Source organism: Falco cherrug, chromosome 8, assembly GCF_023634085.1.
Source record: "Falco cherrug isolate bFalChe1 chromosome 8, bFalChe1.pri, whole genome shotgun sequence".
Taxonomy (NCBI): Eukaryota; Metazoa; Chordata; class Aves; order Falconiformes; family Falconidae; genus Falco; species Falco cherrug.
In genome coordinates, this window is record NC_073704.1 from 1436675 (window position 1) to 1455110 (window position 18436).

An 18436-nucleotide genomic window follows, 5' to 3' on the forward strand; every position below is an offset into this window, starting at 1 on the left:
CAGCAAGGGGGAGCACACAGGGAGGGGGGGAGGGGGGGAGCCAGAGTCCTTCCTCGTAGGAAGGGAAAGGTCTGAAAAACAGCTCCAAGTGACATGCCACACCGTCCCAGGATGTAAGGGTGGGAATCAATGACAACATGAACAGAATCCGTTCATCATACTCTATGTATGGTAGCAACAAAAGCTGTAAGTTGAAATAAGCTATTTTAAACTGTATTTTTGGCAGCTGGCATACTTTCAAAAATGTTTTCTGTGTATTATCAACGGTCCACCTTATTTTCTCAGTTTTGGTAAATACCATTCCCTGCTCTCCTTTGCAGAAACTCCATACAACCCAGTATCACCAGTGAAGCCGCTCCTTCACAAGGCACAGCAGCACTTGAGTTCCACTAAACCACTGCAATGTGACCATTTGAAAAAAAAAAAAAAAAAAAAAGTCTTGAAAAATCATTCTGGTTCCTTAAACAAAGCACATTAGATTTTATTCTAATAAGGCCTCTCTCAAAAGAAAATATTTAATGCAGAACACAACGGTAAAATTAATTGCCCAGGAAAAAAACCAAACAAACTGCACAAAGCGGTCTTTGTCGATCATGCCTGCTGACAAAGGCCAAGCAGGAGGGAACAGACAGTTAATTGTTTCCCAGAGCACTGTGGCAGGTCTCTGAGCTTTTGCACCTCCATTTGCCTGGACCAGCAGCCCCGATACGCCCCATTAAACAGGCAGGGAGAGGTTATACTTTCCGTGGAGTGGGGGAAGGTACGTTCTATTGGCAATTTCCTGTAAGAGGAAAAAATTCTAGCACATTAGGGCTGTTTTTATCAGAGATTATTTTCTAAGCAGACTTTTTAAAGAATGTGAAATAGGTGGTGTTTCCGGAGGTGCGAGGATGGGGTGGCCCAGCAATCTTGCTGCCTGTGCAGTGGAGCCCCTGAGTGAGGCAGACCTACAGTCACAGTTCCCGCTACAAGGCTTAGGGTCTTTAAAAGGAATTAAGAAATACAGCCCGTTCATACAAGAGAGAGGCCAACAACAGCTTCTATTTTATGCATTTAAAATTGCTCTCAGGCCTGTTCACCCAAAAAGTGCTTTGAAGTAAAGACATTTCTGGAGAATTAAAGACATGCAGCACATGCTTGTGGATCCAATTCCTTGAAGCCATATTTATCAACAACTTAAAAAGCTGCACTGCAGTGTATCTTGAATAAAAACAAACAAATAAAAAGCTACAATGTTTTAGATTGCTTCCACCAACATCTGCTCGTGCTTCAATTTGCACCAAAAAAAGGAAGGGGGGGGGAATTATTATTATTTAATAGAAATAGACCTGGGATTATACCAAGTTATTACAAACACCATAGCAAGGAAGAGCCCTTTCACAACATTAAAACTGCAAACCCCTCCCCACAATGCATTTTCAAATCTCAAGATTGATAGAGACAGTTCTTTTTTTTTTTAAACACAGAAACGGCTGAATAGATTTCAATATTCTGGTGCTGGCATTGCCTCAAAAGGCAAAAATCCAAAATGTAGCAAAAACACTTATTAAATCTGGCTTTGGCTTTTCCAGCAGTAAATAGTTTTAGCAAAGTAAGAGGCAGTCCCAGCCAGGCAAAGGTTAAAAATAATTTCAAGTATCATGTTCTCATTAACTAGAATTACATCTCAAATCAACCCTTACATAGGCACAGAAGAATTCCCTTCTTCCCCTCAGATTTTAAGCTCCTTGTACTGTCTCTTGACATCCAAGGTACATCTTCCTCCATCAGAGACAAATGTGTGAGCAAACATTATTTAAAACAGTTACACAAGTGGTTTTGTCTGCATCTGAAAGAGGCCTTTCACCTACTGAAATTGAAAAACTGTTTCCAAAGCACAAGGAGGCCTTGAAACGTCCCATGTGTACTCTTCAGTATATAGTTACAAAGATAAGAGGTGACACTTTCATTTTGGTAAAACTCCATTAAGCAGGCCTCCAAAGACAGAAAAATCTCTTATTTATGTGGTATTTGCTCCTTCAGACCAGCATCACACCATGTAACAGATCTATCAAAAAAACCCCTCCAGTCTAAAATATGGCAATCAACTGGATCTGCAAATCCTCATTCTGGTATCATTACAGCTGGTATTTTATTTCCACAACCTAATCACCTTCAAGTAATATAAACCACTCTGAAAGAAACCCAAGGGTTATTTCAGAGTATTTTTAGTATTTCTCTTTTAATCAACATCAGTGTCTCCCTCTTCCCACCAAGCTGATTTTCTCCCGAAAAGCGTGTTGTAACAGGCAAAAAAACGAGAGGGAAAGGAGGTGAGCATTTGGCACATTGAATAGCTTGTCAAAGCTGCTATCATTCTTTGCAACACTTCAGGGTCTCAGGAAGCAATTCAATAGCCCCGAAGTTATTCACTGTTTTATTTCTTATGAACATAAGCTGCAGAAATAGCTGCTGTGCACTGAACATGCATCGTGATTTAGCCTGGTTGCCACAGCGTAATATTTAAATCAGGGTTTGCAAAACCACGCGGCTTGCTCTCGATTGCTGCAGACCGTTCAGTAAGGCTGGGGAAGCGACGGGGCAGCCTCACAGCCCAAGAGGCGCATGTGACAGCAACTTCTGCTGCTGGAAGTCACGCACAGCTGTTGCTCAGTCACCCACAGCAGCAACATATGTCAAGGCTGAGCAGCAGTGCTCACCTGGAATGACTTCAGTTCACCTCTATACCTTGCTGCCTGTACCACATTGACCTCTCCTTCCCCGTGCAAAAAAAATGGATGTTTTTAAACTTCCCTTCCAACTTTGCCATGTCCCCCCCAAGGGCAGCACTGACTTGGTCTGGCAGGGACTAGGGCACTACTTAGCAGCGCTGCTGAAAGGCTTGGGAAGGGGATGGCTCAGCTTGCCCAGGAACTCCCATGCTGCAGCTCTCTGCCTAATGGCCTTGCCCTCTGCTGTAGGGAGGCAAGCGAGGGGCAGTGCACAAATCTTGCTGCTTCCCAAGGACAATGACTAACAGCTGCCAGTACAAGCTGAATTGCTGCTATTCTTGTAAACAAAGTCCTCTTCAAGCGCCCACCTGTGCTAGCCACAACCGTGTTCAAAAAAAAAAAAAAGAAAAAAAAGAAAAAAACCCAAACAACAAAAAGCCCAGTGTGGCGCTTTGGTGATTAAAGGACAATTGTGCACAGCCAAAGTCATTTGAAGAGCCTCATTTAATCAACCAAAACGTTTGCGCCCGCGAAAGCCAGCCAGCATAGCCTGCCACCTTCACAACGGTGGGGAAAGGCAGAGGTAGCCATGGTAAGTGCCTACCAGGTCATATGCCGCCAGGACCTTTTTCTGCACATCGGGCATGGTCCCCAGAGGCTCCAGGTAAGGAAACGTGTCCTTCATGCAGAGGGTAACGGAGGGTGTGTTGTCGCTGCTCACGAGCCGCGAGGACAGGGTCAGGATGCACTGCTTCAGGCTCGCCATGGGCGGCAGCCCACACAGCTCCTTGACGGACACCATGGCGTTCTGGGGGAAGGAAAAGAAATACTTGAGCACATGTTGCCACTTGCCACTCAGTCCCTGCTGCTTGCCAGTACCTTGTCAGTGCCTGCCCGCTCCCCCCCTGTGATGTAGGGCAGTGCTACCCCGCTGTCCCTGGGCTCCCCACGGACCCCGGGGTGCTGGCGCCCATGGAATTCCTATTCCCAGCTCCCCATGCCCGCTGCCAGCCCCAGCTTTCCCCCAGGCCCAGGTATTGAAGCTACCAGCTCTGCAGCTACTTTGCATGGCGAATCCAGCCCCGAGAGGGACAAGTTCTGGTCCCCAGCATATTAAACCATCAGCCTGAAATGCTATTTCTCTTCCCAACTGCTCAGATTCCAATTGCTTTTGATGCTGTAATAGCCTCATTCTCCTGTCATTATCATCCTCCAGCAAGAACAAGTTCGACAGAGCTTGTATTTCCCATGGGAAAGGCAAGCAGGAAAAAACCACTTTGTTTTCAGCCTTGCATTACCACATGATAAAGAAACACAAACACTCTTTCCCCTTCATAGGTCACATGTAAGAAAATCAATACTGGCTATACAGGTCAAACCAAGCTAACGTGCCAGATTTATTTATTTATCAAGTCAGTGGCTATATGGCTGCCATGCCCTTAGCATTTAGCTTCCTGAGTCACACAACGAGTGACCACGATGCACCAAATCTGTGTAAGTAAGCATTGTAACAGCCCTTGTAAATGTACCTTGTAAATGTTCTCCTGCACATCTTGCTGGAAAAAGTAATCAGAAAATGCCCAGCTAATTAACAGAGGCTTTTCCCATTAATCAAATACATCAGCATGCAGTTAAATCTAATGACTGTGTTTTTACAAGGCATTCCCCAGAACAAGACCTTGTACTGAAATTTCACTTAGAAGGCACATTAATGCTGTTTCTGAGCCAGATTGAGAGTATTTTCTTATCTGATTCTTACATAGAACTTCCAGTGTGCATATAGTGCCTGGCCTGTACGGAAGGTGGAGTCAGCAGTCTGAACTAGTTACTTTCAAGGCCTGCAGGAAAGGAAAGGCTGGGAAGAGTTTCCCATTCTTAAAAATATGCTTAGACTATTCCCTTGGGAGTGATTTAAAACTTAAGTCATCTTGCAAACTTTTCCAGCTGCCAACATTTCATTTGCTTTAGACTCCGGCCAGCAGAGCGGGGTCAATGAAGTACCATGTGTTTTTCTCCAGTTTACAAGAAAGAAAAATGAATTGTTTCTGTGTCTTTACCAAGGAGATAGTTATGGCTGATTTCAGCTATTTATTGAAGAAAACTCATTGTTTAACGCTACTCAGTTTTGTTTCTAGGCAGCACCTGGGCCCCTGAGTTGAGCTGCCCCTTCAGCAAGTGGCAGTGCCCTGCCGTGCAGGGAGCACGGGAAGGCTGGCTCCTCTTGGGCCTCGCTGCCACTTCACCTCCCAGCGGCACGAAGGTCAAACCGGGCAGCTGTGCCGGGGCTGTGTGCCCGGCCCCGCCACGGCCAGCCGCAGCGGGCTCCGGCGGCGCTCAGGGCGGCACGGGTAGGCAGACATGGAGCCAGGAGCCCCCCGAGCCCAGGCAGGCTCAGGGCACCCGAGCCTGAGCTCAGCCAGCCGACACAACGCGGCTCCTTAGCAGGGAGGAAACCGCAAGGCGAGCGGCACTGGGTGCCAGCGTGGACACCTGCAGCCCTTGGGCAAACGGCAGCAACGGGCACTCGGGGAAACGTGCTGCTCTTTGCACACTGGGATCTTCTGGTGTAGACAAGACCTTAATGACACATCCCCTGACTGTTTCTCAAGCTCATCAAAACAAAAAAATTTAAAAGCCTAACCCTCACTCGGTTAGCAGAACTAAGGCTTGCTGACATTCTCCAGCACCAGCGATGAAATTAAGTTTTTTGAAACCAGAGGCCTGGGCAAACAAACACTCAGTTCTGCCTTCTCAGACAAAAACAACCAGCAGAGCATGCATTTGGAGAGGGCCTATTGGTTTTTTAAAACATTTCTGCCTAACCCCACATTTGCTTTTTAGTTAGCACCTGTAACTATGAGCCTTCCGACACCCCATTAAAGGCTGACAACAGTGGTGGGTCCAAAGCCTCACCCGCTTCCACCAGCTTCAGCACGTTTGCCCAACCAGCAGCTTGCACCAGGACCTTCAATTCCACGTTCAGGACACACCAACACACGCGACAAAAGTGTCATACCTGCATATTCTCTCTCATGTCCGTAGCCTCTCGTAGCGGATGCACTGCCAGCTTAAAGATGTCATCGATAGTCTTGAGCCCGGTGTTCCTCAGCATGGTGTACTCCCTTGCTTTCTTCCCTATCCTCACCGAGAGGCTGCGCTTTTGGGCCTTCCCGCCTCCGCTTCGGTTGGTTATTGCAATGTGAACAAAGAGGGTAACGTGCTCCATGATATCGCCAACAAAGGACCGCAGTGGTATGTGCCTGTAGCCAGGCTGTAAGCACTCCAGCGGGATGGTGTACTGCCCTATGAACTCATCCCCAATGTAGTCATCATCCAAAACAACAAAACGGATTATGGCCAGCTCCGGCAGGTTGATCTGGAACTCAAAGCTTTCATCAAAAATGGGGTTATCACTGTTTTGCTGAACAGTTTTAGTTCTTTGTTCGGTGCAGTCTGCAGGAATCCCATGTATTTCTATGCAGACATAGGGGTCTATGACATCCCCTTTTGCACATGCACCCTTGGGCTTTGGAAAGTTCTGACCACTGATTATTTTGACATGCAGGACCTGGGGAGAGACCCCTGGAACAATGCCCTTGGTATTTGCACTGAAGTAAGATACCTCATCACGCATCACTGAAGGCCTGAGAACGTACCCGCATCCCCCGTTCTGTAGAAACCAGCCGGTGTGTAGGTCCATCATGGGCCCCGGGGTCTGATAGTTCATTGCCACTATCTGGCAACCACAATTCCAAAAATCCTGAGGATTTAAGTTGCTGGAGTCTATCCTCATAGCACTTGGGTACACCCTGGACAGAAACTTTTTGTTGTAGTTGACAAAATCTTCGGGATATTCATTTGCAATCCGACTGGCTTCTGCCTCACTGAAGGAGCACATTTCCCAATAATTTTGAGCTTTCATGGATGTCTCAAAGTCTTTGTATTGGACAGATTTGCATAGGGACACCAAGTCTGACAATTCCCTGCAGAGCCAGATCAGCTTCGGTTCCCTCGAGAAGTCCTCCGACAGTCTCCGGGATATCTCAGCCTCTTCATCTTCATCTGTGACTTCTCCTTCTAATATGTCCTGGTCACAAGGCAGCTTCTTCCCCTTCACAATGATCTTCATTTTCAGTTTCTCAGGTGATGGGAGGTAGACTTCAGAGGATAAAGGTGCCTCTGTGTACAGTTTGTTTCCGAAGATGCTTTTCATGTGTCGTACCACTACCTTCTGCTGCTGTACTGAGCAGTGGTTCCCCAGGCAGAGAATAAGGGGGTATTCTGAAGCAAAGAAGGCCAATTTGTTTATTACCTCAATAACATTTCGAAAGGCAAGTGGTGATGTCATGTTGTTACGGTTACAAATAATGGGTTCATTATCTGGGCCATCACAAACGTCTAGCTCAATACTCCGACAACTCATCTTTAAAGCTCTGACATAACCGTTGATATCAGCTGGCCCTCTGATCTGGTCTTCTATGAGATATGTATTGTGGGATGCATTGATGTAGTAATGTGACAAAGGCTGTGTCATGTCCTGGACAATTTTTTTGTGCTCTGGGTCAAAAATATCACATTCCGGGGACAACAAGTATTGCGTAAATCCATCAATTGCAAGAAAACCTTTCAACCGCCCTTCTTGAGAAAGCTCATACCTGCGTATGATATCTAGACACATTTCTTCTGTTATGTGGGTCACTCCTTGCTCAGCTTCTAAAAACAGCATGAGGTCATTGGCATCTAGATACTCTTTGTTTTTAGATATCTGCACAAGTAAGAAATAAACTTCAGGCCTTGTGCAAAGTTCACTGAACGCTTCACAAAATTCCTCTTTTGTTACTCGTGTTGTCAGTTTCTCTTTGCTTTTCTGGATTTCCTTAAATTTTAATCTAATCTTTGATTCCTTTAAGGTGGGATTAAGCTTTTTTATTAGCTCCACAGATGTATCTTCTAACATTATGCCATTACCATCAACATCTGCTGCTTCAAATACAGCTTTTAGCCAGGTAAACCGTGGGGTGTTATGGCTGCCTTCCATCAAATCCAGGGGTTGTTTGCTACGAGAAACCAAGTACCTTAATCCTGACACCCAAATATTGGCCACATCAGCTGAATTGGCAACCAAGTCAAGGGACTCATAGTTCTCACCATGAATTACCGACAGCGCACAGTCCTCAGAAATCTGGTCTGCAAGTCCATTGTTCCTGAACGTTTCGGTGTTCTTCCCTAGTCTGATCTCTTTTATAGCAGAAATGTCAAGCTTGGCTTTCTCAAGGTCCTTCTTGGACGGCTCCCAACGAAGAGCCTGCAGGTCAGGATCCAGAGTAAAAAAACGGTTATAAATCCGGGAATTTGGGCGAACTTTCTTCAATTCACACCCAGCTTGCATAAAGCTGATACAGTCACTGGCACTGCTTATTTTCTTCTCTGATGGCATGCTGCTGAAGGACACTGTTTTCTTTCTTCCACATTTTTGGTTTGAAGGATCCTGTGGAATAATTACATTAAAAAAAAAGAAGACAAAACAAAACAGTAAGTTTTATTTGGCCATTCCACAAGTACATAAATAATAAAGAAGATATGTTTATCTCAAGATAATTCCTGTTCTTCTGAACCTCAAAACACAACATGTTACCCCTTCCCACAATTCAGTTCCCTACTGAGCTATAAAATATACTGAGCTATACAGCGACTTGATTGACTGCAGCATTAGAGACACCAAGTTTTCATGAATGACATTTGCAGCTATTAAACTGCCTTCCAGATCTCAACAATATGCTACAGCTGTGAGGAGGTCGTATCTGCTTGTGCCACATACATTTTCAAAATAGACATACATGGAAAGAGAGGGTTCATCGGAACCTCCAGCACCCGTTTAAGGCCTGCATAACTAGAAGTGGGGTGGATCTCACTAGGATTTATGAGATATCGTGAATAAAGGAGGAACGCTGGGATAAAAAGGCGTGAGAAAAAGAGTCTCAGCCTATGTGGGAGGAGAAGGGGAAGAAGTCTCCGAAGCAGTGCTGGGAGGAGAGCCTGGGACGGGTCAGAACGCCTGTAGGGCACTCATGACAGCTTGGTGCTCAGCAGATGAGCGTCCTGTTTCAATTCCGTATCTTTTCTGCAACCTTGGGGCACCTCAAGCAAGATTAAACCAAAACCCAGCAACAGTCATGAGTCAGGCACACCCAGGAGAGTCTGGGCTTTCTTATTTGTGTATTTTAGTCTCCTTTAGCAAAGGATGCTCTCGCTAGGCTGAGAAGCCCATCTCTGCTGCACGTACAACTGCATGGCTCTCACGGGAGTCTTGCGTACCCTTCTGCTCAGCCCTAACCTACTTCACACTCTTGACTCCCCAGCTGCTTTGAGAAGTAGCTATTCTGGTCATTTCTGTGTACTGGGACCACAAAGCGCTGTGGGAAAATGGACAGCCAGGCAAGAAACCCAAAGCCTTTGTCTTTAGGGCGTATGTTCTAACTGCTCTTGAGAAGACACTTCGCCAGACACATGTGACTGTCTTTTCAGTATCAACTACCTACTTGCTTCCGGGATGTAAACCCAGCTGCCTGCAAAGCTTTCTGTAATTTCAGTGCAGCAACTAAGTTTAAATCTTTTCCCACATATTATCAATTCAAAACATTTCACAATAATTATAAATTGCTAATCATTCTTTTTTGTCTGCGTTATTTCAGTCTACTCCATTAGAACACAAACTATCCAACTGCTACCAAAAATATTTTAAAACATCATTCAAGGCTGTAATTAATAGCAAAACACTCGCTAAAATTGCTTTCCCTCCTGTTTCCCTAGCCACCAGCAACATTTTCCCAGTTCTCTGCCTTCTGCTGTTGAAGGGACTTTTGCTGCCTGGATTGGATTTTGAGAAGAGTCCCAAGGTGAGGAAATGTCGATGCCTGGTACAGGACTACCTACAGGACAACCTGGAGTACCCTTCCCTCCCCCAGGAGCTGGTTCCCCGCAGCTCCTGTCTATCTGCCATGTCATTCACCCTTCCTCAAGTCACACTCCCCTGCAAATCCTGACCGTGACCCCTGGTCTAGCAGTGCCCTCCACCCCCCCGCCTGTCCTGCCTGGCCGTGCCTGAGCAGGACCCTGCGCAGCTCTCCCAGCCACAGAGCATCACTCTTGGTGCTCATAGGAACATCTCCACTCACGACTTGCCTGTTTGTATGGACACTTTTGGCAAATTAGTCAGTATAGCTGTTTCTGTTTCTAATTGCTATTGTCATTCACTCACTTCACTCAATGACATACAAAATATTTCCAAAACCCCAGTGGCCCTCCCCACCCCAAACTGGCTTTCAAGGCATGGGATCTGCTGGGAACAAAATCAAAACCTCTAAACACCTTATGCTAAAGCTTTCTCATTAAACTGATACAGCAGCTTCTACTGACAAGAATAGTTACTCTAGCCATTCATTGTAGTACTTATTATGAGAATTAGTCTTAAAAAAATGGGAAGGAAGTCAATGAAGTGAGTGCCTCAGCTCAGCTACTTTTTTAATTACAGTTTTCTGCTAAAATATTCTGATCCTGCATTAACATACTGTGTTTTAATACACAGCTATGGCCAATGAAAATCTTCAAGCAATGGATCCTAATAAATACAAAGGCAGATGATTACCCTGCGGGTCCAAGAAGAGCCTCTTCTTTCTTACGCCTTTAGGTTTACAGGAGCAATGTTTAGATTTAAGATTGATGATTAATTAAGATAATTTTTCTCATATAGGAAGATGTATTAATGGCCTTTGACTCTGCAGTGATTCATTCCTTGACAGACTGGGGTTGCTCGGGGCCAGATGTGGAGAACTCATCAGAGCAGCGTAACTGATTTAGCTGCAGGTCTGCCATTTTGTCTTTGCTAGAGAGGCGGGAATTGTTACATGACTAATATTTTTTTCTGTGGAAAAATAAAAGCCATTTATTTTTAGTTCTAAAATACTTGTGCTTTTTGATGAAAATAAGACATATAAGGAATTAATCAGCTATTTTTCAATTATTAAGGTGGGGAAAAAACCTAACTAGCCTCGTGGAGAATCAACAAAAGTTGACTTTTAACATTCATGTTTAACCTTTCAGGGATTTTGGAGGGAATCAGATTATACTCTGTGTACTCTTTCCCTGCTTTAATTTTTGATGGCTACATCTGGTTTCGGACTTGGTGCTACGTAAGGAACATCAGAATTGTACAACAGCAGTTGTTCATCTCAGAGTAGGATTTCCCCATACCTTTTAACCAACTGAATAGGATTCAAGTCTAATCCACAGGCTAATTGCCTAAAATTAATGAGATTTTAGTATTATTGACATTGGTAGGCTTATTTTAACCGATACTAACAATCTCCCAATCTACTATACGACACACACAAACCCTGCAAAACTGTAATTGCTGAGCTTATTAATGCATCAGCTATCCCCCTCTTGCTCTCTACAGAATACGAACACACTCAGTCTTTCAATGTGAGAGCTGCTAGATTTAATGTGACAGTTTCCATTCATAATTATCAAGACGTTATTTATTCTAGTGTTGCAAAAACTCAAAATGTGTTTCTGTAAGCTCAAATGCTGTCTTCTCAGCCTGACAAGCCAGGCGCTCGCTTTTGTTCTACCACGTTCACATTGCTTAAACACGCGGCTCCAGATCCTGACACCACGCTTTAGCCAGGCCACACACCTCCAGGTCTGAGGGATCACCCCAGTGAGCAGAGGAGCGTTTCCTTCCAGAAGCATCCTCCCTTCACTGGGATCCACTCACATCAGAGCCTGGAGAAGATGATTTAAACACACCTTGCCTCCCCTCTGAGCTTAGTTCAACTAAGCCTACAGGCTGAGGTTGCTAGTTTTAGTTTAGCTTTTGCCTTTCTTCAAGTCTCTGCCTTAATCCAATTTTGACACGTTGCTCTTCTAAGACAAGACATCCAGCTAAGGACACTTCTGTGCTGCAGTGTCTCCACTGGCTAAATTCCTGCTGTGTTTTACCTTTCACTGGCTACCAAGAACAGGAATGAGTACAGCCCCCTGGCAAACTAAAAGCTGCCAACATCTTATGCAAATTAAACAGCAAACCTACCCTCTTGTGCTACCTGCAGATGCACAATGCCAATTAGCAAAAAACCAGTGTGTGTTCTCCCACACGAGAGCACTTGCTCCCCACCATTAACCGAAGGAACCAGAAAGCACAGTTGGATTTACCCCTGAATCTTGGAGGTGAAAAAAATCTATCTTTCTGCATGATGCCAAGTCCATCAAAACTGATCTTACCACACAGCAACTGGCCCAGGGCTGCCCTTACCCTCAGTCACTTATACTGATGACACTGAATTTATTGTGGCAATGAAAGAAGGAAAGGGCGATGCTTGCCAGAGAGTCTACATCAGTGTGAAAACAAACAACTAACTTACAGATTTTCTACCCTAAGGCCTTCTCGACCGAGCTCTATACAAAACACTGTTACTGGAAACAAACACAGCCAGTTTGCATGCAACGTACACACACAAAAGCACGTACAAAAAATCCCTACTTACAGGGGAAACCTCGTGCTTTCCAAGGCAGGACACTTCTTTCAAAGTGACTCAGACTATGGTTTCCTTCAGTTCTTTGGACACCCCCTACAAGGCGACCTAGCCAGCTGGCTCCGTCTCCTGCTCCTGAGCCTGCATAACACCATTATGCAAAACACCTCAAGACCACCTTCAACACATGCTTAGCTTTCAACATACACACAGCTGCTCTGAAATCAGTTACCACTGAGGAGATGTATCTGAGTGCTGACCTGACCGCATCCTAACATTTTCTAAACGTTTCCAAAGGAGGGATTCAGAACTCCAACCTAAGCATGCTCCCAAAATAGGAGAAGCTCTCCTGTCGAACACATCATCCTCGTCAGAGGGACTGGATATATAAACACTGGGATCAGCAAGCCATCAGCAGTTGTGGGAAAACTCCACCCCATCCACCCTGACCTTTGACCACACAGTCTTCTGCTGTTTAAATCAAAAAGCGAACAGAAATAAATACAAGGGATTAAAAAAAAAATGACTAAACATGCTCTCCACCTCATCGCACCCCGTTTGTCAAAACTGTAAGACATGAATTGATCTGAATTTAAGGAACAGGGCAGTAATAAGAGCTGTATAGCAACCCTGCACACAGAGGTCAAGCTCATGAATTATTATTTGTCTGAAATTAAGTTACCTGAAGGGCCTCTAAAGCACTGACAGCCTTCCAGGATCCTGCTAAGGAGGACAGGAGGGCAAAAAGCATCACTTAGCTGAAGACATCAGAAGGCCTTTAAGAGCTGCAGGGCTTCTGTGAAAGGATGCGAAATTCAGTAATGATGCTGAGCTAAACTTGTTAATTGTGGTTAAGAGCAATTTCCCCCAAAACCAATATACATTTTCACCGGTGAGTATCACTGTTGTTGGAAGAGAGGCTTTATTCCGATCTTTGCCGTTTCCTGAGAACCTACTACTAAGAAATCAATAACAGACAACTTAACCTGTCCTCACAAATAGCTTGTGATAAATGGTGTATCCTAAAAAACTATTTGCTCTGGAAACTCCACATAATCGACTTAATTGGCCAACTGATTACCTGTTTTATTTTTTTTTTCCAGGAGAAACTAATTAGCTCTACAGGGTGAGGTTTTTTGGGGATGCTTCTAGATATTTCACTTATACACAGACAGAAGCCCAGCCCCTGAACATCTTAAAGTCTTACAGTACTTCTGGTGGCAAAATCTACCTTTAAACTTTAAATAAGTCAGTGAGTCACTGGTGGCACTCGAAGCACCATGTAGCAGGCTGACAAATAATGGTGCAATTTTTCTGTAATGAAGTCAGTCAGAGCAGGGAAGGTTTATATAAACTATCCAAGAGAACGCAGAAAGGCAATGTTGGGGTCGGGGCTGCAACCGGATCCCATGCACATGTGGGGCTTAGTCCACCTGATCAGAGATGCGACTCAAAGCTTGAACCTACAGTACTGGTACGTGATTACTACAGGTAGCAATGATCATTGGAAACTGGCATCCATTATTGGCACACAAAGCTTTCTTCTGTGACTCTCTGCCATGTTCTGGCCATCCTCAGCGAGCATCCCAGGACTGCTCATTTCGCCGGTTTTATTGGCTCTCCTCAGAGCCTCTGCTATCACAACAGATCAGTGAGCTGAACTCCCTCTAATCTTTCTTGTCTAGGCCTGTAGGATGCAAGTATCAGATATCCACTGTGACAACTCACAGGACAGCAAAGAAAAGGTTACCTACTCAAAATTCATCCAGGCTGACAAATCGTGGCACAAAGCAGCTACCTCCGCATGAACAAGCAAACAACCTCATCACTGGCACAGGCAGCCACGGGGATGTTGCCGCTCACCCTTGGGCTAACTGCACGGCTCAACAGATAGCGAAAGCAGATGTTAACACTGTGGGACCAACCTCAGTAGCCTCTTCAAGGCAAAATTCCTGCTAATTCAGGGATTTATGCACATGTGGAATAAAGACTGGATCCAAAGTTTAACACATATGCTCTTAAAAGCTGAGATACAGACGTAATGGAATAAACAGAAAATTTAAGGCAGACCAAAAATACAACATGGACAGATACGTGAGAAATAGCTTCAGAACACAGTGTCCAATGATTTTCCAAATACTAAAATAGTCCTGCTGGCACGTCTGCAAATCCAGCTAGTTATCACTAACTAGCAGTTTAACTCAAGCTTAAGTTCTATGTAGAAGCCTAAGCTTTCTCACCATTTCTCACCATTCATGAGAAAGCAACAACTAAGGGAACTTAGACACAGGAGAAACTGTGACACACTGTCATGGGGAACAGTAATATCAGCGTTTACAGGCTTTTCTCCACTCCCCAGGATTACCTCGACATCGGGCATGGGCAGTGGACTGTTACCAAGACCTATAATAATGACTTTACAGTCAGCTTCTCATCAAAAGGGGAGGAAACGTCACCCCACATAACGGGCACCCCGCAGGCAGGAAAACAGTGAGGACCACAGGGATGCTGAATAGTCCCCACTGGAGAAGTTCCACAGGAGGCAAGATTATAACGGCTTGTCTGCTTTCCTCTTATCCTCCATTACTAAAAATCACTTTCAAATACTGGAGTGTAAGGCTGGAGGGGGATACAGAAGGATGTCTGGAGGAGATCTTCGAAAAGAACACCTGAACCAAAATGATTTCCTGTTCAAGGAATGCTTTGTTGTGTGTTTTCTTTTCTTCTTGCTTTTTAAAATCACTAACACTGCCAAATTTATTCAATTTTACCTTGAAGAGAATTTACCTCTGCTGTTTAAATGACAAATAAGAGCAAAAGAAAAAAAGCAGCAGCACACAAAGACTCCATCTGGAAACACTTTTTGGAAATGGAAACTACGCAATTCAAGAAGGGTTTTTTTTTTTTCTGGCATGGTACAACACTGAAGTTACTACTTCTGCTTGGTTTTATAATTAGGACTGTGAAGCCAAAGTCAAGAAGCTTCCAAAAGCACAAGACCAGGAGTGTCTCTAATGAGGCTACCACTTCATGGCTCCTTCTGCATCGTTCCTGAATTTTTCTGTTTATGCTTTCTCAACCAACTGCCTCCTACAAGGACAGTCCTTAAATAACGGTGCAAGTACCTATCCCTTCATGTGTTAAGCATCATCTGCAGTGAGAAACAAATGCCTGTATGACTCTTCAATACATACACAAGACAACTCCATATAACCCTATGGAGGGCCCCAACCGATGCAGAAGATTTTTATGGTTCCTCTTTGTTCTCCCTGTGGAACAAAACTTTCACTTCTGACACCCCAAGTGCCAGATCTACTTCCAGTTGATCTCCATTTGGAAGGAGGCTTTTAGTTTGGAAGGGACTGACACAGCCCCCTGGATGTAATGAATGCCTTCAACCACTGCCGCTCCCAAACATTCCCTTCACTTCCAAGCACTTGGTTGCTCACAGGCTGTAATGCTTATGAGTCTCTGAGGGCACCTGGGACATAGATTGAATTTATCCCTGTGCTCTAAGGGAATGTAAACCTGAGAAAGACAGAAAGACACTTGGTCTTCAAGCAGAAACAGTAGCAGCAAGCACTGTGAAAATGAGATCTCGGCTGCAGCATCCCCAGGAGAGCTCCACTGTACAAACTCTTGTTCTTGTACAGATTCTCTTTTGAATGCACCTGGGGCAAAACTTAAAAGAAGTGTCTGCTTAATGCAGCTACCCCTACAGCAACCACAGACCTGCCTTACACAGCTCCTGCCTCCAAGCAAAGCAGTCCACAGCTCCTGTCAGCCTCCATCTGCAGGTAGGTAAGCTGTACCGAGCAGTCTACGCCAGAGTCCACAGATAGTGCTGCCTCAGACCAGAGAGGAGAGGTCAGCAACCAAACCAGGGGTCCTTATTAATTACCTGTTTTAAGTATTTGAGCTGATCACCACTCTTAGTAGGTGGCACAGCAAAAGAGTCTCTCAGGTTGGAGAAGGTCCCAAGTTGCTTAGATGCAATAAATCAAATGCATGCCCTTAAATCCCATCTGGAGACAAGCCAGCACCAAGAGTAACTTGAACTCTCATTTATACCTGCTTAAAACTTCTGCATTGATTTCAGGTTTACAAACGCGACTGCAGTGATGGGGCCTTGTGCTGTCCAAAGCGTGGATGACAGCAGAAAAAGCTGCATCTGGAGAAAACAGCCCAGTGCCCCCCAGAAGGAACAGACTGGAGCTGTGCTCCACCCACTCTTCACACAGAGCTGGAGCAGAGGCATTACAAGAGCACAGGGCATATAACCAGCCTGAACCTGCAGCAGAAAAATAAATGAAGATCTAAGGTCAGGAGCTGGGAAACACCAAAGATCCAGTGTCTCAGCATCCTCCCAACAGCCCTGAGCACCACGGCCAGGAGGACTCTAAAATACCGCTATCGAACACTGCGCAAGCTCACTGAGAGTTACATACAGCCTGACCCTGACACGAGGGCTGCCGTGGCTCCAGGGAACAGGGAAACGAGCACTGCAGGATCTGTACATCTCAGCACAGCATTCATCTCTCTCGCTAGTCAGAGACATGACAGCTCCACAGTAAGTGCAGAGGGCACTGCCACAATGTCCTTCCTAAACACAGAGACCACAGCAACTTCCCACTGTCACTAGCTGAAACAAGATTTAGAAGCTGCTCTGTACATTTGCACAGGCGTGGGTGCAGTCACACCTACACCTGCAAGCCGACGCCGAGACACCCGACCCAGCTTCCAGGTCCTCACCCACGGTCCTGCCAGCAGGGAAGCCCCAGCTGGCTGTGCGTACTGCCGCAGCAACCCTCTGCATAGTATCCAAGTCTCGGTGTGATGGCACAGGCTGCAGAATAAGCCGTGGCAGTAACCCCAGCCACCCACAGGGCTCAGAGAGTGCGAGCATTCAAACCAGAAAGAACCTACTGGGCTTGGAAGCCTTTGGAACGATAGAAGATGGGCTTTTTATTTCCACATCACCTGGGCGCCTGGGAGAACAGCATCATGCATAGCATCCTGCAATGCTGCAAAAATTGAAACATGAACACAACACACTATGCACACACCCTTCCGTGGGCTCTTAGCTGCAATGATTTTGTTCATTTCTGCATCTTGTCCAAAAAAACCCCATGCGCTTTAAGCATTATAAGAAATTAGTTATTCAGATACAGACATTAAATCAGAGCAAGATCTTCTTTGCATCCCTTGTCTAGAGAAAAAAACACAGCAAAACCACAACTAAAACTAAGGACTTGAACTGAGACAGAATTGCAAGAATCTGACCTGCCTCAATTCAAAAAAACATTACTATTTTTTTAATATTAAAGAGACCTCCCATTACATCTGTGGGAAGTCCTCCTTAAAACCTGACAGAAGAGGATGATCTGTAGGTAAATCATCTAAACTTTCTTCAATGAATCCATGGAAAACGCTATCCAAACCAGACAAGCCACAAAGAAGCTTATGCTAGTTAAAAACATTCTCTCTCAATCAGGAAAGAAAACCAGCTATAACAAAGCAATACATTACAAACTGAAAATAAGAGAAGTTGTTGGAGTGGGTTACAAAGTAAAGAGAATTAAGAAATTAGTAAAGGAGGAAAATAAACAAAGGAGTCTATTTTCAGCATCTGGTGGAGCTGATACATGCAGGACAAGGCTTTGGTGGCAGGTGGAAGTTGCAGCAGAGAAGGTCCAGACAGTTCAACTGAAAATACTAGGAAAAGGCTGAATCCCACCAGCAGTCCGTCACTGCGTGGGAACACTGGTGGTGTTAATAGTACAAAAGAGCATTTATTCACTACACGACAGCAAAAGAATTCCAGTAGTAACTCAGGAGGAAAAGCCAAATGAGTTTAGAAAGACCTGGCTAAGGAAAAGCTTGCCCCACTGGTACTCCCCTTCATGAGACCTCTGAATGTTGGATCTGCAGCTGATCTGTGCGTGTGTATTTTTCATTGTCAAAATAATGGAAAAGCTGAAAAAAGATTTGATTAAGTAAGACTAAAAGATAATTAGCACTAACTATTTCCAACATTACAGAAAACAGATCTTGTCAGACTAACCTGATATTTCTTCTTTCATGAGATTAAAAGTTTGGTTGATACACACAAAGTCATCACAATATACTTAGACTCTGTAATGTATTATGGTTTCTGCAATGCACTGGACTTGGTACTGAATGACATTTTGA

General features: G+C 44.7%; 1 protein-coding gene across 4 annotated transcripts in view; it reads right to left on the reverse strand.

Annotated features, from left to right (window-relative positions):
* PLCL1 (phospholipase C like 1 (inactive)) overlaps positions 1-18436 on the reverse strand; it is a 228928-nt gene that overhangs the window by 59104 nt on the left and 151388 nt on the right. For all 4 annotated transcript variants that reach the window (XM_055718758.1, XM_055718757.1, XM_055718759.1 and 1 more), the window contains exons 2-3: positions 5728-8199; positions 3316-3519 (exon numbers count right to left, since the gene is read on the reverse strand). In XM_055718758.1, coding sequence (XP_055574733.1) covers positions 3316-3519; positions 5728-8199 — 2676 coding nt within the window. The remainder of the gene's footprint in view (positions 1-3315; positions 3520-5727; positions 8200-18436) is intronic.